The sequence below is a fragment of the Ptychodera flava genome, chromosome 5, assembly GCF_041260155.1.
Source record: "Ptychodera flava strain L36383 chromosome 5, AS_Pfla_20210202, whole genome shotgun sequence".
Lineage (NCBI taxonomy): Eukaryota > Metazoa > Hemichordata > Enteropneusta > Ptychoderidae > Ptychodera > Ptychodera flava.
In genome coordinates, this window is record NC_091932.1 from 37,953,316 (window position 1) to 37,976,328 (window position 23,013).

The 23,013-nt window shown below is 36.1% G+C and overlaps 1 protein-coding gene and 1 long non-coding RNA gene across 2 annotated transcripts; one reads left to right on the top strand and one right to left on the bottom strand.

Annotated features, from left to right (window-relative positions):
• Positions 1-4,209: 4,209 nt before the first annotated feature.
• Positions 4,210-16,343, bottom strand: LOC139133699 (protein DEK-like). Its single transcript, XM_070700462.1, has 10 exons — positions 16,302-16,343; positions 14,661-14,793; positions 14,039-14,194; positions 10,038-10,132; positions 8,990-9,128; positions 7,947-8,107; positions 6,712-6,868; positions 6,437-6,501; positions 5,558-5,710; positions 4,210-4,465 (listed from the first exon to the last, which is right to left on the bottom strand). The coding sequence occupies exons 1-10, from the start codon at positions 16,341-16,343 to the stop codon at positions 4,454-4,456; spliced, it is 1,113 nt and encodes a 370-aa protein (XP_070556563.1). The 3' UTR covers positions 4,210-4,453.
• Positions 16,344-16,517: 174 nt separating this feature from the next.
• Positions 16,518-21,511, top strand: LOC139133840 (uncharacterized). The gene is made up of 2 exons (XR_011552659.1): positions 16,518-16,702; positions 18,244-21,511. It is a non-coding gene; the product is annotated as an uncharacterized lncRNA (long non-coding RNA).
• The last annotated feature ends 1,502 nt before the right edge of the window (positions 21,512-23,013 follow it).

Consider the following 23,013-nt stretch of genomic DNA (forward strand, 5'->3'; position numbering starts at 1 on the left):
CCCCTGCAGACATGAAGCTACCCTACCTGTGATGAAAAAAAACTGTCGATTTTCCTCTGCCCTGAGAAAAATTTCCCCTGAAAAAAATTCCCATGCAGACACATACTGCAGTGGCCTTGTATTTGATTTCCATCTCGCAGTATAAAGTACTTGCACTGTGTCCCCATCCGCGGAAACATCATGGCTGAAATTCCCTTGTCCCCGTTTTAAAAGTAGCTTCCCCTCTCCTCGTCTTTCGCCAAGCCCTGTCCCCAGGACAATCAACCATATAATCCCCTGCCCGACAAAAAAACTAACATTTGCTCCCCTGCCCTAGCAAAATTAAAATTTCCCCTGCCCTCAAAAATTGCTTCCGGAATAGCTTTTGCGATGAATAGCTCCGTTGGCTGCACAAGACCTATATTATTATTGCACGTACCATCATCTCAGTCCCTGCATGTATAGGGACTGCGTTTACATGTAACAGCATTTGTTCTTCGTGGTATCAGGTTAAAATCATGTCTGTAGTGTTGGTAAAATAAATATTCCAAAACTTACCTTACGTCGCGTGGAGGATGGGGATGGGCAATTAGATTTTTTTTTTGGGGGGGGGGGAATTTTGGCAGATGCAGAGTGAGAATTACCCTTTCGTCCACTCGACTTGGAATTAGTTTTTCTGGTAACCTTCTCCACTCTCTCTATCAGAAGAATCTTTGTGTATGTGCACTTCATTTCTAAAATGTTTTGAAATGTTTTTCTTCACATGGCATGGTACATCTAAGGCTTAAATTGGGACAGAAATGTTAAGCTGCACAACTTTGACACCTTGAAGGCATTCACTTCACTGCTGCATGAGTGGAAGGAAGGGAGAGCAGGAGATACGTGTACTGATGGAGGATACAGGTTTTTGCAAAGAAGTGTGGACTCAGTACGTGGGAAAGATGCTATAACTGTAAGGCGATTGAGTTTGTTCATGGTGGCGACTTTATACGTCGATGTACACATTGAAGTTATGACTGCAATAAAGAAAAATAGTAGTAAAGACACTACAGATGAACAGACTACTTGACGTTGCATAGACTGCTGTGGGGATTCAAGAATGGGCATAGGGGGTTGTTGAAATGTCCGTCCCCAGGGTAGGGGCAGGGGTGGGGTTTCTTGGTCTCAGCACAGGTTTCTTCTTGATATAGTTTATTTTATTTTAATACGTTTGACTATGATATGTATTGCCAATAAACATTTAAACTGCCAACCTTTGTGCCTTGGTCTTATGTTAGCACTGGTTTTGTAACGTTTTTTTCTCCGTCCGCGTTCGCTGTGTCACGTATTTGTCCTTTGACAATCTTACGCGAAGTTTTGTCACTGTGCTGCGTCTATTATCTGATGCGTTTGATTGCCTATGCGCCAAAGCAAGCACAGGGTCCGGCGAGCAATATTCGTCTAGAAATTATGAATATGATCAAATGTCTTGTATTAAACTTTTTTTCATTATACAAGCCTACCTGTGTCTAGTGTGTGCCTATTACTTTACCCTAGCTATCTCTGGATAGTATTTCAAAGAAAACAGTCTATATCTGTTAATTGCCCTCCCTAATCCAGTTCATTAATTTGTTCTGCTGATCGCCAACGCAGGGGCTTATCGCCCTGACCAAAGTAGTATGAGCTGCTAACGAGGTATTTGGTCAGGGCGATAAGGCCCCCCCCCCCCCCCCCCCGCGTTGGCGATCGGCAGAACAAATTAATGAAGGGGATTAGGGAGGGCAATTAACAGATATAGACTGTTTTCTTTGAAATACTATCCAGAGATAGCTAGGGTAAAGTAATAGGCACACACTAGACACAGGTAAGGCTTGTATAATGAAAAAAAGTTTAATACAAGACATTTATTGATCATATTCATAATTTCTAGACGAATATTGCTCGCCGGACCCTGTGGTTATACCTTGCTGGTGGGTACGTTGTGGAGTCATTCAGTGGCCATTTTGGAGTGTTTTAAACATCCAGTATTCATAATCAAAATAAAATCTGATACAAATGATTTCCAAGCATTAGCTTGTCAACAGAGACTATTGAACATCTCAATTGGAAAAGAATTCCTATAAGAAGACGCATTTTGAATTTGTAGTTTTTTCAGGCTCTTTTGCTAATGCTTAAACTTCAAATGCAGATAATGTAGATGTCTATGCTACAAAAGTTTTTGGAATTTTTTAAATTGCAAAAGTTTATGATCCATGGGCTCAAGTCAGGGAACAAACAGCAATCAATTTAGATGCAGTTGGTATTAACAGGTGTTAATATCACTGAATAAACTTATTACTCTTGTGCCCTTGTCTAACCCTTGTTTAACTGCATTGCTGATGCGGGTAAATTTTATTTTATTTTATTATTTTATTAACCTTGTTTAACGAGGGTAGCCTGGTAAGCTTCAGTAAAGTAATCACTTTCTGCGTCTTAGTTTTTCTTTTAGGTCTGTCAATTGGTGATACTTTGACCTGGGATAAACATGTCAGTAAAGTGTGTGGTAAGTTGCTTTTAAGCTTTTACAGTTTAAGCGTATACGTTCATTCTTAACTAAGAAAGCAATGTTAACGTTTTACAATTGTTTCATTCTACCTCATTTGATTATTGTTCGAACATATGGGGTCATTGTTCAACCACTCTTTTATCTCGTATAGAAAGACAACAGAAATCTGTTGCTAGAGTGATTTTAGATCAAGATTTTAATACTCCAAGTTATGTTTTATTTAAATGCTTAAGGTGGTTGCCAATTCGTGAAAGAGTTTCATACAATGAATCAGTTTTAATGTACAAAGTTCTGAATAACCTTGCTCCTGATTATCTTAACGTTTTTAGAGGTGTAAAGCAGATCCACGGACGTAACACAAGGTCTGCAAACAGAGAAGATCTGTATATTCCAGGGCATAGAACCCAATTTTTCAAAAGAAGTTTTATGTACAACGGGGTTAAAATATGGAATACTTTGCCTGGAGAGATCAAATCTAGCTCTTCACTTCTATCATTCAAAAGAAATTGCAAGTGCCATTTTTTTAAATAGATGGGTTAATCTTACTGTTATGTAAATTTTAAATTTGTTTTTAGACTGTTTTACTTGTAGCGTTTTTACATTTTTTTCAGTATAAGTTTTCTTCCTGACTTATTTTTTTTAATGTAAATATTGTAAATGTTGTTATACTCGACTCTGTGTGAGAAGAGCCTCTGGCTCAACAGTTTATCGAGTTTAAATAAAGTCTAAAAAAAAAAAAAAAAAAAAGATGCTCATCTTCCTCAGGGCCCTCTGTAAAGATCTAAAGATCTCAGAAATTGAAACAAGAGAGGTTATGGAAATATTCAACATTCCAAAATTTTTGTTGACATGCCTAAAGAATTGACATCCGATGTTCAGTATATGCTATGTGGTCAAGCTGAATAATGAGTATTCCAGCATGCTTTAATGGGTGACAGAGAGAAACTTAAGCAGAAGCAGAATAAGTCTAGTAAAAACACCTACAGAAACAGTTTTTGTTGAAGATCTGGAATCCTAAAATTTGAAAAATGTACATATATTGAAAATAAGTGTGGTCACACATTGGCAATCATTTTCAATCAATACAACAGATATGCACGATAGCCATGCATAGTTATACACGTGTGCAGTTTGCTTGCATATTTAATATTTAAGAACGTATACAATTAGATACTAATAAAATGTACTGGTAAACATGTCAGGCACTTTTGATATGACACACATTCTGGAAAGGAAAAATGTATTTCAATTGCATGGTTGTGAAACCTATACCAACAAAAAGATTTTACAATTCTTTTCTGATCGACCACTTGTGGGGGGCTCATTTAAAGCTCTTGGAGAAAGAAAAACTTTCTGTGTCTTAGTTTTTCAAAAATTAATTTTCCCAATTTTGATTTTAATTATCGCTAAATGTTTAGTAATTTGTTTCGCTAGTTCCAAACTTTGCACGGTGACCCTGATTTTTTTATTGATTTGGTAACAGAATGGTTGAAAAGTTTCATTTAGGAGAGTTTGAGAAAAACTTAAGTCTTTCACTTTTGAGACGCAGACTACCTTAAAACAGCTAATCATTACATTTCAAGTTTTTTTTGACAGACGGATTTCGAATTTTCTGCTACATCTGAAAAGCAGCTCCAGAACACAGACAGCAAATCCAACATGCTAGCCACACCTCAAGAGAGGTTACAAAAAGGAATACATACCGCTTTTATAGTAAAAAAAATTTATTTGTCTGATATAATGGACATCAAAATTACAGTCTTGTACTAAAACTTGAATCTCATATCGATGATAAAAAATCACAAATACTACGGCTACATCAAAAGAATAATTTGACGTGAGATAGAATCAACAACACTTGTCATGATTTTGAGATTAAAATACTCATAAAAAGACACTAGGAGAACTGTACATATAAAAAGATGGTAGTTTGGTTGAATCTTCAGCCAGCTATGAGATTATCTGAAAAAACAAAGAACAGAATATATTGAGATCAAGTTCATTTTGATTGACTTCATGTGATAGACACACATGCACATTGTATTTGATCAGTTTGTCTTGTTCATGAAAATTTGGCCTGCGTACATAAATTCTTTGTGGCAAGGATATATTCTTTTTTCATTCGGAAAAAATAGCATTTTTAGTCAATTCATAAACACCAGAGATGATTAGTTAAAACCGCAGCAAACTGTACAACAATGACTGAAGTTACAGTTCTGAGTGACATAGTCGTCACACAAGTAATTTGTGCATAATTTGTACTGTTTTGTGTACTTTGCAGCAGTTGTTTCCATGGTTACCGATTTTGACTGTAGCAGAAATACATTGATTTCCAGCAATCTTTGCCAAGTTAAAGGTTTCCTAAAGATTAACAACTGTGCAACCCTGTGCTATGTTCAATGTTTGTCATGGGCCCCTGAGTGGTTGTGAAACCAAAACACTGCATTTCTATAGTTGTCATAAAAAGGCAGAATACTTGCAGTGTTTTCTCCAGGACACTCGACACTCAGATTGCACAAATCCCCTTATCTAATCATAATTCTCCTTCAAATAACCACAAATGCTGCCACATGACATGTCTGCCCCTCTTCTATAATGAGGTTTGAGATTATGATTTACACAGAGTATTTACAGAGGTGTTCTACTTCAAGAATACTGTCCATGATGTAACATCATACAGTTGATGTAATTCACTATCTGTAGCCATAGTAAAGTGATATAAGCTTTCTTTCTGTACAAGGTTGTGATACAGCTGAAAGACTCATCTAGAGTTTGCCTCCAGATTGCAAAAACAGTGTTGGAATGAAATGAATGAAGTTTAAATGATTGTGTAGCTACTAATTTATTACATTTCACATTTACTAGATGGAAAAGAAACACGAGTGTCTTTGATTTTTGACTCAATTAGAATCAAATTCCCCTAAATTTTCAAGCAGGGGTGACATACCCCCTTGTAAGAGAAAAACTGGAGAAAACACTGTACTTGTGGTAAAACATTGATATTCATTCCTCTTAAAAAGTTAATCAAAATATGAAAAGTCTGAAAATTCATACCTGTCTAACTGTGGATTTGATGAAATCTTTTCTTTCACTCAGATCAAAGTCTGGATACTTTGCATACACTTGCTTACACACTGTTTTCATGGTGATTTCTTCTAAGTTAGCACCATCTAAGATTTTCTTGATAACATCTCGTATTTCTGCATCCTGGAAAGAGAGGAATGATAATGGCTTAATCCAAAGTGTGTCTGATACATTTACTGTGATCATAAAATTAATTAAATCTATCTCACATTGGATGAGAATTTTCTGACAAGACTTTTTGAAGGGTAATGAAAATCTAAAAATAAATCAATCTGAGGTCATCCCCAAAACTTACGAAATCTAAAAATTACAAATTTCATCATTTTGGAACAAACCTACGTAAGGTTACCATCCTACCTAGGCATACATCCTGTGACTTGACATCAGGTTTTTAGCTAAAAATATTTGTTCGGGTTGCAAGACACTCTATATCTGAGATGCTGTAATTTGTTTAAATAGTTCACATATTAAAATTAATAAAACCATTTTGTACATAGAGGTGATTTTGTATATTGAGCCAAAACTGAATCAACTGGAGCAAAAGACTTTTTGACTGTCAGAGAGTAATGTTTCAAATTTCACTTGCAGGTCTTACAATGAAACCTATTGACAGTATTATGATGATCGTTTTCATACACTGATATGCATGTATCATGATCTGCCAAGAATACTTGTACATGTAATTGTTAACCTCACAGCCTATAATAACTAAATTTATTGTCCATCCTTGTAGACAACCACTGAAACCACTAGCACTGACATGTGCTAGGTGGCAGGGTTCAAGACAAAGTACTATCAAGAAAGATTACACCACATTTTGGAGAAATGCAGTTTAAAATTTACACTCACTGTTGGCGGCGATTTCACCCTCTTCACAAGCGGCTCATCATCGGAACTGTCTGAACTTACTGAAACTGGAACAATTAAAGTTACAAGTTAATCATAATATTACATACTTTGTAGTCAAACAAGTTTTCAAGCAAGATTGGGAAAAACTTTCTGAGTTTGCTTTATCTTTCACCTAGATACGGCATGTGTGAGATAAAGATTGATCTTTGAATGGGACTGTTTTTAAAACTTGGATATTTTAAGATTTGAGTGCAGACAGTAAACACAAGCCAAACCTTTTCTTTTCTTGTCCTTTTTCGGCGTTTCCTTTTTCTGTTTCTTTTCTTTCTTCGTAGTACTGGCTTTTTCTTTCTTTTTTGGTGTTTTCTGCGGCGTTTTCTTGGGTGATTTCTTTGGTGATTTGTCTGTCTTCTGTTTCTTTTTTGGCATTTCCTGAAAAATCAAAATAAAATGTCAGTTACAAATGTAATTTTCTGACAAAGTAGGGTGTTGAAATGTGGGTTATCCTTGTTTGCAGTGGTTGTCCCTGACTAACTATCAGAAGCAAAGAGTCACATTTCAACCAGCACTGCATTCCGCGCATGTTGTATTCCCCCTAGGGTGTTTTAGCATTGCAGGTCATTGAGGTGTACTACAATTCCATTGTCCCTGATGTCCGTAAAATTTTCCAACAAACCCTTCAAGTTGACAAGCTTTGACTAATTTTGTTGGTCTTCTGACTTTGTTGTTTATCATTTTGATTTATTCAAAATATCTGTGTCACTTTCATAAAGGTATGCTACAGTTCCATCATCTCTGTCGCACTTAAAATTTTCCAACTACCTATTTCAAGTTGACAAGCTCTGGCCACAGTTTGTCAGGTCAGAGGGCTATCGTCCTGCATAAGAATGTGAAAGGGAGAGTGCATGACTGTATTATTACATGTGAAAGCAGAGGTGTATCATAGAATGAATCGGTGTTCTCAAGAAGGGGATTTTTATGGATGGGCCACCATTCTGCTTTTGGAGCAGCCTATTCATGTGTTGATAACTGTACAAAAGAATACATTTTCACAAAAAAATAATATGCAAATTGTACATTGTTGTGTAAATTGTCACCTTTCTGCTTTTCCAAGCTGTTGAGAACACTGATGAATATGTGAAAAAAGAAATATCACCAACAACAATGAACACAAATTGCCCAAGTTTTGTTTTCATCCAAATAAAAAAGGCAATGTAATTTATATAATGTAAACATTTTGAACTTAGGATGCCATTATTTCTTTAGAATTATTTTTACTCACAGTACGGAGGAAAATAATGTTCCCTTAACTTGACACAAAGAAATCTGAATCGCGTGATTGTTTGTCACACTCACTAGATTGTCTGCCGACTCTGCGTTTATCATTTTTTTAATTCAAAATTCCAACTTTTGGAAAACAGGTCACATCATTAAGTACATCACACGGCTTGTTTCTGTTATCATATTTGATGATTCTTAAATTTTAATATACAACGATAACCAGCTTTACCTCCTCCTCGTCATCATCTTCATCTTCATTATCACTGTCATCGTCGCTACTCAATATCTCTTCTTTTTTTTTGCTTTTGCTTTTCTTTTCTTTTTTTTCTGTTTTCTTCTTTTTGTCTTTCTTGGCTTTGGATGCTCTCTTTCTCTTTTCTCCCCTTTTTTCTGAAGATGTATTGAGAGTGGAGATGAGAAATTAGATGTTGCTGACACTAGTGTACATCACAACAAGCAATTTCAGACTGAACACTTACATATATATGCTCAGATAGTATTCTGAAAAAACCTGACCTACTTTTATGGGGTCATTACTTTACTATGTTGCTTGAAATAATTATACGAGCTGCAGGCAAAGCACAGAGAATCAGAGATATGTACCTTTCATGTCAAATAAGCCCACATAAAAGTATTTTGACACTAGGCAGAGAAGTTCTGGAGATACGAAGTGTATTATCAACAGATGCAAAAATTACGCACCAACAACGGTCTTGAGTGCCTTTCGTTTTTGTTCTTAGAATATCAAATACTGACAATGAAAGTGTGCAGTGTTCTCTTCCCAAACTTCCTGTGTTAATAAGAAAGTTTCAAAGGGTTGTATTCTTAGATTCAGTGGATGAAGAAGCACTCACTTTAGTTCTTGGCGCATTCGGGGTTTAGAGAAATTGCCCACAATAAAAATATATAAATAGATAAATAACATAAGACATCATCAATTAAGGAGATACTAGTTTCATAGCGGGAACAAGACCTTCATCACATCGCGAAAAATTGTATCACGATAATACTAGAATGCAAGAAACAAACTGACCTGTTAAAGCAGGCTACAAGAACCCAACCTTTGTATGGATTCATCAAATTTGTGCAGCGACTCTAGATATTTTCTCTGTAATTTCAGTGGTTTGGTGTGACTCACACATTAATAAACAAACACAAAGTCAACTAAGTAAGGCAGACAAAGCCATGGCATTATCCTACTTTCTCATTCTGTAAACTGAACACTATTTGACACAAAACATAAACTTATGCATGAAAACAAATTTTACCCACTTTTAGGTTTAGGCAGAGCCTTTCCTGACGGTTTAGGTTCGAGAAGGAAATCAAGTATTCTATGAATCAGTTCTTCTTTGCCACCACCTTTTTCCAGATCAAGCCACTCACAGAACTCTTCAAGCCAGATACAGTGAACCTTGAAGAAAAATAAGAACAATAGCAACTATAGCAACAAAGAATTACATGATACACACAAAGTCTTTGTCGGCAAAATACTCGGCATATGTGAAAAAAAAAAATCACAAGGGTCATGCAAAATTCTATTCAGTATTGTGCCAAGGTTGGTGAACATTGGTAAATGATCTGAGAGCACCAGTAACATTTCTGCTGTCTCCTTAATCTGATTGCATTGATATAACAAGAGAAACCCTGGCAGCATTGACCTGCTTACATACCACCCTTAACGGTGAAAACAAATTTTGATGATTCTCAAATCAGTTTATCCGTAACAAAGATTCAATAATAACATTTTCACCTGTGTAAGCATGACAACATGACGTTTGCATAGGCTGGAATTTGTTGAAAAACACAGTGAATGAAATACTTCATTGCTGAGAATTAAGCTTAACCCTTTCACCACATGGTTTGGCTCAAACTATGGTACCAGGGGGTCAGAGTGCAAAGGGTTAAAGGTAGAATGCGCCTCAGGAACAGAGAATTCAAACTCTCAAACTTTTACAATATTCTTTTGGGCTACAAATTGTAGGGACTAATTTTGAAGCTTATGGATCAAATACAGTCTTCACTGGCTCAGTTTTGTGATAATCGGGAATTTAATATTCTCCCACAGAGATAAAACAGAGTTGGCAACTATTTTGACTTTCACCAGTACCAGTAAATACTGGGTAATTTATTTCTAAAGTTCAAAAATTTGCACGGTGACCCCAAATTTGTATTCTTAATTTTGAAAGAAAATGGCTGAAAGTGCTGGAAGCCAGTTTTAGCAAAAGTTTAAATCTTTTATTTTTTTTGAACGTGCAAACTACCTTAATATGACAGTACAAGGTGGTAAAGTGACCTAGGAATTGTTGGAAAATTAACTTACTTGATCAGAATATTTTCCTTCTTTTCGTAATCTGATGCATCTCTTGAAAAAGGAAAACCAGAAAATTTGCGAATGTTTCTCTTTATTTCGAAGGCCTGAGAGAGGATAAAAATTTTAATTAGCTGTAAAAAGTCAATGCGGTCTTATCGTATTGGTAGCCTGTTATGGATATGAGATTTGACTTACATTTTATCTTTCACAAAAAATAATTTACAGGTCCAACATTTTACCGTCATAATTTAGCCCATTTCTTGTTTTACAATAATTTGTAAAGTGGGCTCTTTACATGAAGAAAGCACCAGAAGAGGGTAGCAGTGACTTATTCTTCATTTTCGAAATCAGTAATCACAGCTGCAGTGAGTATGATACATGCACATGTCATGATAAACTTGAAATGCAGGCACGCATTCAAGGACATGTATAACATGCTCACTATATTACAGTTATGCTCAACGGAAAGTAGACGATGAGATTAAATGATACCTTACTCAATTACTAATTTACATCAGACACTTTATTTCTAAAACTACACTAGTACCTCACAATATTGCTTGCGAGCGGCAAGTTCTCAAAGACAAGAATAACAAATACCAGACCTAAATGATTCCTTAACATAACAGTCGCTTGCCTGCTTCTCTGCCGACATGAGTGCCTTATCTCTTTCCACGGTTTATTGCCGTAATCTTATACCACGATACTAATTACACAGCGACAAAAAGACACTGTAAGTTGGCTGAAGCATGAAGTAACATATATGCCTCTCAAAGAGATATATAAAAGGCAAATAATGAAACATCTTCATCATTCATGAATCAAACGTTTTGTCTGAAAAGCTCTTGCAAAGATATCTTGAGACAGACAATAATTATATGGTTTCTCTGGTTTGGCGAGTAAATCTTGTAGAGGATTATACAAATCTGTAATTGACCCTCATCAATTTTGAGCCATTGAATAACAGATAGACAAAGTCTCATTTGATTGGATATAATAAACACAAAACGTTAAACATCCCAATCAAATGTACTTGGAAGAGTATGCATGAGAATAGTTGCACCACTGTTTGACTGCTAGAAGAGATACACAGAACAGTGGACACATAGACAGTATTTCACATTAATCATCAGTAGCTTAGGTAATTGTAAAGTTGGCGATATGGTACATAGCTAGAGACCCCCATGCGTGATAACATTGCCAAATTAAGTCAGTTTTATCCAAATGTTTTTGTCCACACTTATCTTCACTCTAGCACAATTACAGAGTGGCAGTTGATTGTAACATTTTCACCACCATGGTTTGGCAAAATACCCATTGTTATCAATCGTAAGTGTGGACCTGTTTTACAAAGAATTAGGGGGGTTAGGTCGAGGCATTTTCATACAAAGAATTAGGGGTAATCTGTTTTAAGGCATTTTAGTGTCAAAGAAAATGAAAATTGGCAAAAGCAGAAGTCATGATTTTAAAGATTGAAAAATCCAATCTACTTGACACTTACTGAGCAGTGTCTCAACAATGTCGGCCGGTAAGCGAAGAAGCTACAGTTGTCTTTTTGTCGCTGTGTAATTAGTATCGTGGTATAAGATTACGGCAATAACCAGTGGAAAGAGATAAGGCACTCATGTCGGCAGAGAAGCAGGCAAGCGACTGTTATGTTAAGGAATCATTTAGGTCTGGTATTTGTTATTCTTGTCTTTGAGAACTTGCCGCTCGCAAGCAATATTGTGAGGTACTAGTGTAGTTTTAGAAATAAAGTGTCTGATGTAAATTAGTAATTGAGTAAGGTATCATTTATCTCATCGTCTACTTTCCGTTGAGCATAACTGTAAATTGTTTGCTTTTCTTAGGTACTGTGCCTGATTCACAACTGTTCATATTATGGAAATGATTTTGGGAAAAAGATCTATTCTCATATCTGCTTTCTGATTAACTTTCAGAAACAGAACAACTAGATAACAAAGTTGCAGAAATGAAACTTCAGTAGTCTTGGCCACAGTCAACACACTATCATGTGAACTTTACACATGAGACAACACAAAAAAGAACATTTCTTACCGAGCCAGGTCGGCTAAACAAAAGTCGATGAAGAGGTTTCAAGGCATCTGAGTTGGCTTTCTTCAATTGTAGTTCAACTGAAAGTAAAGACTATGATATATGAGGTAATCTGACATGAAATGTGACATTATCAGTTGTCACTGAAGGGTACTGGGTTTAAAGGGACAGAACACTAACTTTTGATGTTTTCACCATTTTTGTTTCACATGTCAATTGTGAGTTCTTGTTCTACTCCCAAAAGCATGTTGACAAACCAACTAATTAGCTTGTCAACACAGCGCCTATACATGTAGAATGCACTCTTGTTTACACTTTAACCCTACTCCAGACTAGAATTCATTTATCCTCAACAACCATGCAGTGTTCACATGTACAGGCCCAGCAGACAAGCTGAGTACTGTGTCTATCAACATGCTTTCGGGAAATGAACAAAAAAAACTGTAGTACTTGACATTAAAAAAACGAAAAAAAGTGAAAAAATCATCAAAAGTTACAGCAACTGATGATAGTGACCCTTGTCTTAGGATGCTGTCTGCGACACAGAGCCCCAGTGTTTATTTGACATGGATGTGAAATTCTGTACAATGGCAAAAACGTTTACCTCCGGTTCAAAGAACTCATATATGAAAAATAAATGCCCTGTAGGAAAAGTGAATTGTATTCAGGCTATGCATGGTACCACTGTTCTGCCTGGGAGCTCCTTGACATCACGATGTACTGTGACTGCCACAAGGTGATACCATTGAGAGTTACATGAGAGCAGATTTACACAGAAATACTGAGAAATGAGGTTATCCAAACCTTTTAAATTATACATGCACTTACATCTTATACATTCTAAATAAATCCTGTACGGCCAATTTGACTCACTCAAGAAAATTGTGCATACTACATGAACTGGCACAAGGCTTACTCAAGGAAATTTCAAGAAACACCTGATTTTACTCAATTTCAGAAATCTTAGAAGATAAAGAGCAGAATGCTCAACATTTTCAAGAGCCATCTTTATAGAAACTGGGAGTTAAACAGCAAGGTGGATTGTATGCCAACATGTTTGATGAAAGTTGAAAGTGTTTCTAATCATTCAATACAGACTACATCTCTACTTACAGCAAAAGTCATGTTCAATACTGTATTTCTTTGTGTCAGCATCAATGCTTAGGGAAATGCCTATCCCAAACTTTCCATGATAGTTTCAAATAGACATAACATTTGGGGAGGTATCAACCCAGATTTTTCACACTATTTTTTGAGAATATGAAAGAGGAAACTTCTATATACATGTATCATCGAGTTTGAATCTTGATTATTCTATATTATTTGTTGCACTGGTAAGTGGCCTGTTTTGGCTTCATGTGAGATTTTGTAAAGGGTCATTCCATACTCAGTATAAGCAGAGTGAGTGATTTGCTTCTACGAAGATCAGATATGTACGGCATTCTTGTTTCTAATACATATATATCACATTTATACACAAGGATTGGCATTTCAATGACTTTCACTTTCCATATTTTGCTGTGAGAAAACTGAAGAAAGAAATGAAAGTTGCGAAAAGGAAATTGGTAGTGCGTTGGTGTTGATGGGTGCAGACCAAAAGTCATTTGCATAACAATAGCCAGATCACTACAGTCTCTTTAGATCTTGCCAGGGTTTGAGAAGGGAAGCCACTCACTCAACTTTCTGAAGAAAATTACATGCTCCAGAGCCTTGTAGCAACTGCTGAGAAATATGGTATCCAGTGTTTTTGCTAAGGGTGGTAAGCAGGTAAATGTTACCGGGGTTCCCAAGTCATTTTACTGGGGTTCCTCTTGTTATATCAATATAATCAAATGGGGGGATAGCAGCAACGTCACTGGGGTTCCCAAATCATTTTTCAATACTCCCCAACCTTAGAAAAGACACTGGGTATCTTTATAGACGGTATACACAGAAAGTTAACACAGTCACCTTACCTCTCTCAATCTCGCCAAGTTTTGTGCCTCGTCCTTCTTTGATTTCAAATTTTTCTTTGTTTGATGAAGATTTAGTGTCCTGGAAAGATAATCTCTCCACTTTTTTCCTGTCCCTTGTTCCTTTGATGACTTCCACTGGTTTGTCAAGTAGTCCAACTGTAAAATTGAAAAATTAACAAGTTATTATTTTCATTGCTTCCCTATGGCTCCAAAATCTCCTTGCAAATTTGGCTAGGAAACTTCAAATTTAAGAACAATACCAAGCATCCCATTTGCAGAGCAAATGTCTCGCTTAATTTATGTAAATGTGTACAAATTTAATGAGCACCTATCTCAGACTTTCAAAACTCTCGTTATCTCAATAGAAATTCTAGAAGGCAAACAATATACTGACAATGTTTGATTCACTGCTGTCACAATCTTATAAACGAGTGGACAGGCAGGACGTGACAGAGAATCACTGCCAAAAAGCAAAGTAACTGCAACAATGATTTCCCAGCCTACATGTGCTACACATTTGTTGATAAATAGAAAGCTTCTGAAGTATGACTGCTACATGATATATCCAGATATATGTACTTCCTGATAGTAAAGACCCACACTTGTTTAAATATTTTCCCACCTTGAGGTCCTTCATCATCTACTTCGTCTTCATCTTCTGATTCTGGTTCTGCATCTTTCTTCACTGGAGATTTACTTATCTTTTTAGGACTTGCCTTTTTACTTTCATCCCCCTCATCTTTTTGTTCTTCAGTCTGAGAAATGATATCACGATTATCTTTCAAATAGATCAAATCAAACAGATTCATAGAAAATACAATTATTTTCCACATTTTCTGGGAAAATTTCATGTGTGCTCAAACACCTGGCATTTCTCTGCTTCATATAGAAAACAACACATAAACACAAATATATATATATATATATATATATATATATATATATATATATATATATATATATATATATATATATATGTGTGTGTGTGTGTGTGTGTGTGTGTGTGTGTAGTATGTAGTATTGTTTATTTTCGTTTTTCTTTTATTGCCATTGCTGGTTTTTAGTATTTGTTTGTTTCTTTTAAAATATGTAAATCGCACTGAGACGTATGTGTAGTGCGTGTAAGAAATAAGTATTATTATTATTATTATGTTTCTTGGGAGTATGGTCCAATGATATCTTAATCTATAAAATACAATGAAGCAGTGTTCGAAATAACACCTGTCCGGCAGTCCGAGACTGGTGTTTTTCTGCCGGACTGGTAAATAAAAAAGTTACCAGTCCGGCGGACAGGTTGACTTTAGCGTGGGGAGTCTTCTTTAAAACTATGTCTGCTATTTTTTCTCCTGACTCCCATTCGAATTTTATGGCAAGACAGTTTTCTTTCCCGTAAATTCATCCTACTCAACAGCGCATAACAAAAATACTTAGGCACATAAAAGTAATCGCAGTATCAGGACTGGTAAGTTTTTGGCAGGACAGGCAACTTTTTGAAGTTACCAGTCCTGGTGACTGGTTGATACTTTCCACGAATTTCGAACACTGCATGAAGTGTACTACATATTATGTTTGTGCCTGTAAACTTTGGTATTAAGAAATTTTGCAAAATATTCTTTAGCAGCAACAGGTTGGCTTATGTACAAAGATCATGATGAAATGGTGTCATATACCTCTAGGATTACTAGTATACTGGTTTAAGACGACCATAGTTTCAGCTGAAGAAACAGATACGTCGTGCACACTGCAATTCCAGTGGACAAACCCGGAAGCATGTAACGTATACTATAAAGTCAACGAAGTGTGTCTTATTCTATTGGCAAACTAATTTTTCGTGAATTGATTGCGTTGTGTTGGATTCACTCACAGGGTCTATGGTTAGCTGTCACAAATTACTGCATTGTCTCGTGTAAGGTAAGTTTTGTTGAATTCTGCATAGCTAATCGAATCTGTAATGTCATGAACATGAAAACACAAACCACTGCAAATATCGTAGACACTGGGTACTTATGCAAGCGTGAAAAATGTACCCTAAAGTACATAAAAATGTAACATGTCGGCGGCTGATGCATTGCTTCAGGCACAAAGAATACAATGTATAGTAAATAATACAGATTCATTGAAAACGATGAAACCATCGTAAAATATGAATGAAGTGGTGTTATTTTTGAACAGAGGCAGCTAGAATTACGTGTCACGAAATCAGCATAGCATTCTCCCGCCATAAATTTTGGCCATACTGGATACAAAACGTTGTATAGGGTACCTGATTTTCTTCTTTGACGTCGTTCTTGTCAGTGTCAGCCATCGTTGTAGTTTACGCGTGGTTTTGGTCTACGCTGCACGACAATGGCGGACCCAAACGATGGCGGGAACGCTACAAATTTTCGACCAATCAAGGACATTGAAAGAAAGTCAAATATCATGCCTTGCAATGATGGAACGAACTACACGATTGGAAAGTCATTCATATGTGTAGCGCCACATACGGCTGGTGATCGATGTCAGGCGCTGGGCATGTATGTCATCAGGTCAGCTGAGCGTAAAACGCGAGTACGAGTTCAGGTCAGCTGGCTCACGCCGGAGAACACTGCATCGTAAATGGGGCCGTATTTACAGTACCGTTCCGTGATATTCCAAATTTGATTCCGATAGCACCATTTCGAGGTAAATGAAATATGTTATGAGTCGATTTTCCCCATTTTATGATCACATGATATTACATAATAGTAGAGAGAGGCCAAAGTGCACCAGTTTTGCAGTATGCCTAACTGGTGAACTTATTGATATATAATTTGTTGATATATATGCAGATACAAGGTTTTATTCTAATGTCACAGGTGCAGTGGCTAGCATCTGCAAAGTATCATAAAAATCATACTGACTCCACTAGACCAAATAATTTGGGGCATTTCACTCAAATGATACTACTCTGCAGGCAGATGAAGTCTCAAGATACAAAAAGTGTTGAATAATTTCATGACATACTATATTCATATATATTTTAAAAGTATGAACATATAAGTTGTAGATCTCAACATGGGTAACAATGTGAATACAATATTTTGAACCTATACGAAATCTTATAATTCTTATAAGGTCAGCTGAGCGTAAAACGCGATAATAACGTAAGTTTTGTTGAATTCTGCACAGCTAATCGAATCTGTAATGTCATGAACATAAAGCACGAACCACTGCAAATATCTTAGACACTGGGTACTTATGCAAACGTGAAAATGTACCCAAACAGTATAGGTTCAAATTATGATTCTTATAAAGAATATATAGATATATATATATATATATATATATAATATATATTATATGACATATAAGAATCTTATAAGATTCTAAAAAGTATTTTGTATGCAAATTAGCAAAGAGTAAGAATGTTATGAGATTCTTATAAGTATTTGTAGTGAAACCAATATTGACTAATAAGAATAAATAAATAAAAGAAACAAAGGAAAGTTCTTACTCATTTTTCCAAATTCCTTACTCATATTTTCTATAACTTATTTTTTTATAAGAATAGTTCTACTCCTGAATGAAAAGGACATGCTTTATTCTATGGACTTAAGAATCTTATAAGATTCTTACTCTTACATAATGGGTTTGACCCATTATGTATGAAATTTTGCTCACAAATATTTAATTTCGCACAGTAATGAGAAATAACAATGTCATTTACAAACATTCCTATATGTCATGAAGTTAATTGTTGACAATCAAAATTGCCAAATTAATTCACCTGGCACAGTACCTGTGAACATACATACACACGTACAGGTAAATACACACACATACACACACAGAGTTAATTACAACAAGCATAAAGTTGGCATCATCCTCATCCTCAGCTTCAAGTGACCAGTTCCTTTGCAGCTGATATTGAAAGTGACGCCACTCATGATCAGCTTCAGCATCATATCCAAGGAATGCGTATGTGATTCAACCAGATGATGGATAAATGATAAAATTCTCCCAAAACTTTAAAAAGCAGCTGCCATGTTTTATCAGAAGTTTCTTTTGAATTGTAAAACTAGTTTGCAAATAACATTTTATAATAAGAAGAATATCCCATAAAGACCCATATTTTTGTAGTGTGTATAATTTTCAGTCCATGATCAGTGGCAGTGTTTGTCTGCATAGAGATTTATGATACTTCGACAAATATACCAGACTATTTCTATTATTCCAATTTTCAGATACGGACCATGTCGAGCTTAATACCACTGGAAAGTGATGAAGGTCAGAAGTTACTAGCTTCTGCAACCTACCATCAAGATGCAATTATTAAACACTTTGCTAAGCAGACACACAACAGGTTTTGTGCAATCAGAACAGCAGCAATCACGATGAATGCCATGCAGCAGTGTACAGAAAAGAACGCCATCTATCAAGAGAAAACTATGTTCAGTTTGCCACAGACATGCAGGGTATTGGACAAAGCAACAGTTGAACAGAAAGGTTGCACTCTGCAGGAAACTGCAGACCTGTATAAAGCTTTTCATTACAAGGTCAAAATTTATCATGCTAATGAGAGTACTCAAGAAGAGTTACAACGTGTAGCCATGGAAACACTTAGCAACAGTAACAATAGATCATGTTTGATAGTCACTATCATATGGAAGCTCTTGGACAGGGCCTACTCTGTGGGCATGTTAGTCCAATAGCAGCTTATCATCAAGACACCGACAGACTTCTACTCATGGATGTTTGGCCATATACAAGGAAATATGGGCAACCACAGGGAATTTATATGCTGCGATGAATACACTTGATGATGTCAGTCACAAAACAAGGGCTTCCTTGTTGTTCAAGTTGATGAATAATTCAGTTTACAACTGCTCCCTCAATTTCTTGTTCATTTTCAAAAGTATTGGTCTTTACAGTGTAGGTTTTAGCTCACCATTCATATTAAACATATCTGTATAAGGCAACTTTCCTGAAGTGCTTATCCTATACATATTCTGTATTGTACCCGTATTGTTCTTTGTATGTTATCAAAAAAGAAATTGTTCAAAATAGCTTGTCATGATAGGTTGATTGAATTTTATAGAGGTTGAGAAAGTCCCAATTTCCATTTGTGGTCGCTTGATAAGGATAAAATTAATTTTTTTGGAAAATGCAGACAGTGTGCTTTCTTGAGATCTCAGAGTACCTACATTCAGGACTTACTTAGTTTGTGAAAAAATAGGAATGATAATTTGAGAGTTAAGTCGCGGTTACACGTGTATTTTTCTAAACCTGAGGGGATCCGATTAGTTGCACTGTAAATGTTCCGTATCACCGATCTAAGCAATCTCAGGTTCACACGTCAATCAACAAGGTATAAATTTAGATCAGGTCAAGCGTCCTTAGCGGTATTCACTGGACCAGAGATCAATCGCTAGCCAGCAATGGCGGACACAAACATCAGACAGCTGCTGTCTACGTAGCCTGTGTACGATGCTGTGTGTTCCCCCAGCGTATTATGGCCTCCCACCCACCTCATGTAGTGGGAGGCGGTACAATGCCGGGAACACACAGCATCGTACGCAGGGCTACTGTCTATGCTCTTTCTGTTTTCAGTCACGGGAAAGACCATGTTTCGATAAACCGATCGAGACACCTTCCGCGAAGACATTTGCAAGATGAAGAAAATTTTGAGGGCCTCACTCCGCCTGATGTCGATATCCATTCCATAAAGATCGATGAGTCGCCATCGAAGAGAACAAGCAAATTTATGTTTCCTTTTCCAGTGTCTGATTATCAATCCTGCACTGCACCCGTATATTGGTCGATATGGACAAACACACAAACAAAACACTATCATACTCATTAGACTTCTTGTGTTGTTGTACTTTTATTATTTTACTTTTAATTTTGTTATGTACAATGTGCTGAGACATATGTGTGGTGCATTCAAAACATTTTTAATAATAATAATAATGATAATATTAATAATGTTTTCTTTTCGGAAAATGCTTGTATTATAGTTTTGCCCTTTCAGTATTTGAATATTTGAATTGGTGAATTCTGAAATAATGCAATGTGTCTTGTTATGGTGTCAATCTTTGATAACATTTTTAGTCCCCACTGACACCATCCGGGGGGACTTATACTAGGTTTGGTCATATCCGTGCGTGCGTCCGTGCGTTCATGCAGATATCTCAAGCATGCCCTGGTCAATTTCTTTCAAACTTTGCGCAAGGATAGTACCCTACCCCATACAGATGCACGTTGATTTGTTTCACAATGCGATCAAATTTGGCCGTGTTAGAGGAACTTTTAGTTTACACCTCCATAGACTCCCATGTATAAGGCAGTTTTCCATAGACTCCCATGTATAAGGCCAAGAAAAATTTAGTTTCTCATCGTATTCATATCGCAGAAAGGATACAGTGACAGTTTTTAGTCCCCATGGATGAAGTCCAGGGAGCTTAAAGATCGGGTCATGTCCGTCCGTATGTTCCATCCGTTCTCCATCCGTTCACGCAGATATCTCAGACATTTTGACAAAATGTCATGTGACCTGAATGACCTTTGACCTGAAATATACATATTTGTCCATAACTCAGTAACCACAAGTGGTACACCCTTCATATTTGGTATGGTGGGAGACCTTATGACGCCACATACTGTACCTCATTAATTATGTGCATATCTAATTCTGGGCGAGCCAATAGAGCTAGAGGTCTGATTTTGGTATATAGGGATTAATTAGCAATACAATTTTTTTTTTTCAAATGTCACGTGACCTCGATGACCTTTGACCTTGATTATACATATATATGCATAACTCAGTAACCACAAGTTCTATACCCTCAAATTTTGATAGGATATTAGACCTTAAGATGTCACATCTTGTACCTCATTTATTATGCGCATATGTATTTCATGGCTGGCCAATACAGCTAGAGGTCTGATCTTTTTTCCAGATTTAGAACCATAACTTAGACATGCCTCATGTGATTCAAATTGGGAACAACGACATAGACGTATGTGCACATAGATCTGAACATATACACTCCAGTGATACTTCTTAATGACCACATTTCCCTGCCCCATCAAGACTAATACTCATATTACAAGTGGGGACTATGTCATTGTCAATGACTTGTCATGAGAATACTGAGAGTGATTTTTATGAATTTTTGCTAAATTTCAAAAATATTTTATTCGTTGTACATTGAGCAGTAACAATCTTATAAATACTTTACATTGCAATAACATCTGGCTATTTATTGATATCATTATTTCAATATCGTCTATAGGCATTAGAAATTTTGAATTAAAAAGGGTATTTAGAGAGAGTGATGGACACAAATAGTGCTTAGTACTTCTCATCGCAAAGGAGGGGTATGCTTCTATTTCATAAGCGGGATGGTATTAAAAACTTTTTAATGTATCATTTGTGAACTATACTTGTAAAAAAACAAAAGAGAAACAAATAAAAAACGTCTTCATTGACAAACATTAATGCAAATGCAACTCTTTGTGGGTTCTTTATTTTATATGTAAATAATCATATGTAACAAACAAACAAACAAACATTGAAACAAGGAGCCACAGTTCCCCGTGCTTCGAGCTATTTCTTGTACTTGTGTGACATCGAAGCAACTCAGATGTCTATTATTTCCTCCTGATGACCACATTCAATTACCTGAAGATATAATTACCATGCTAACGATGCCAAATACAGGTGAGATATGCTTAACTTTGACCAATCATAGCTTGATGCATATGCAAATATATTAATTGCCCTGTGCATTGAATGTACGAATGTGATTGGCTGTTCCAATGCCTCTGATGTCTTCAGTTTTGTTCTGGCATCTTTGTCCCAGAAGCTGAATCTTCTGTCTGAGCCACATGTTGCCAGAGTTCCATGTTCAGGATAAAATGCAATTCAATCCCATTTACCTAAAACCACACATAACCCAACTACCATTGGCAGAAATCGGAGCAGCTGGTTCTGCAACACAGTACTTTACATGGTAGGGATATTTGAATGGCTTCACAGCACCAATTTTCACTCTGGTCTAAATAACTTGGACTAAATTTGCTGCCATACAAGTAAAACAATTGAACCTATTGTAATTTGGCATTTTGGCTAGGAGTTAATAACTACATTCATCTCCTAGCAAAGATACTACAGAAAGAATGCACCTTGTAGACAGGCATTTTTGGACTCTTTAATTTTTTTAAAATTTTGGTCTGCTGCTTGTTGGGACTCATTTGAAGCGCGTTTAGTAAATAAATTTTCACTATCTTAGTTTTGTGAAAATAAAAATTCATTTATTCCCACAGAGTAAGCACAGGCATGACAGCCATTAGGAATGCGAGCTTAAAAGTAGATACTTGTGAGTAAATATGGGGAAAAACGATAATTATCACTTTCTAAATAGTGTTCTAAATTTATAAATTAGCTGAAGTTGACGAAGAGGGGCTTGAGGTGAAAAAGTTTACCAATGATATATCAGATAAAAGCGATGATTATTGCTTTCTAAATAACCTTCTTCACTTATAAATTAGCTGAATTTTAGAAAGTCGGGTTTGAAGTGAAAAAAGTTTCCATGACATATCGGATAAACACGATAAGTATCGCTTTATCAGTAGCGTTCTCAATTTGTAAATTAGCTGAAGTTTAGGAAGACGGCTTGAAGTGAAAAAAGTTTACAAACAATGTATCAGATAAAAGCTAAAATTGTCGCTTTCTAAATAACATTCCAAATTTATAAATTAGCTGAATTTTAGAACGTCGGGCTTGAAATGAAAAAACTTTTTCCAATGATACATCGGATAAAAACGGTAATTATCAAAGTTTCTTAATAGCGCTATTAATTTATGAATAAGCGTAAGGTGAAGTTTAGAAAGTCGGGTTTGAAGTAAAAAAAAATTCCAAGGTATATCGGATAAACGCGATAATTGTCGCTTTCTAAATAACATTCTTAATGTATAAATTAGCTGAAGTTTAGAAAGTCGCCCCGAATGGA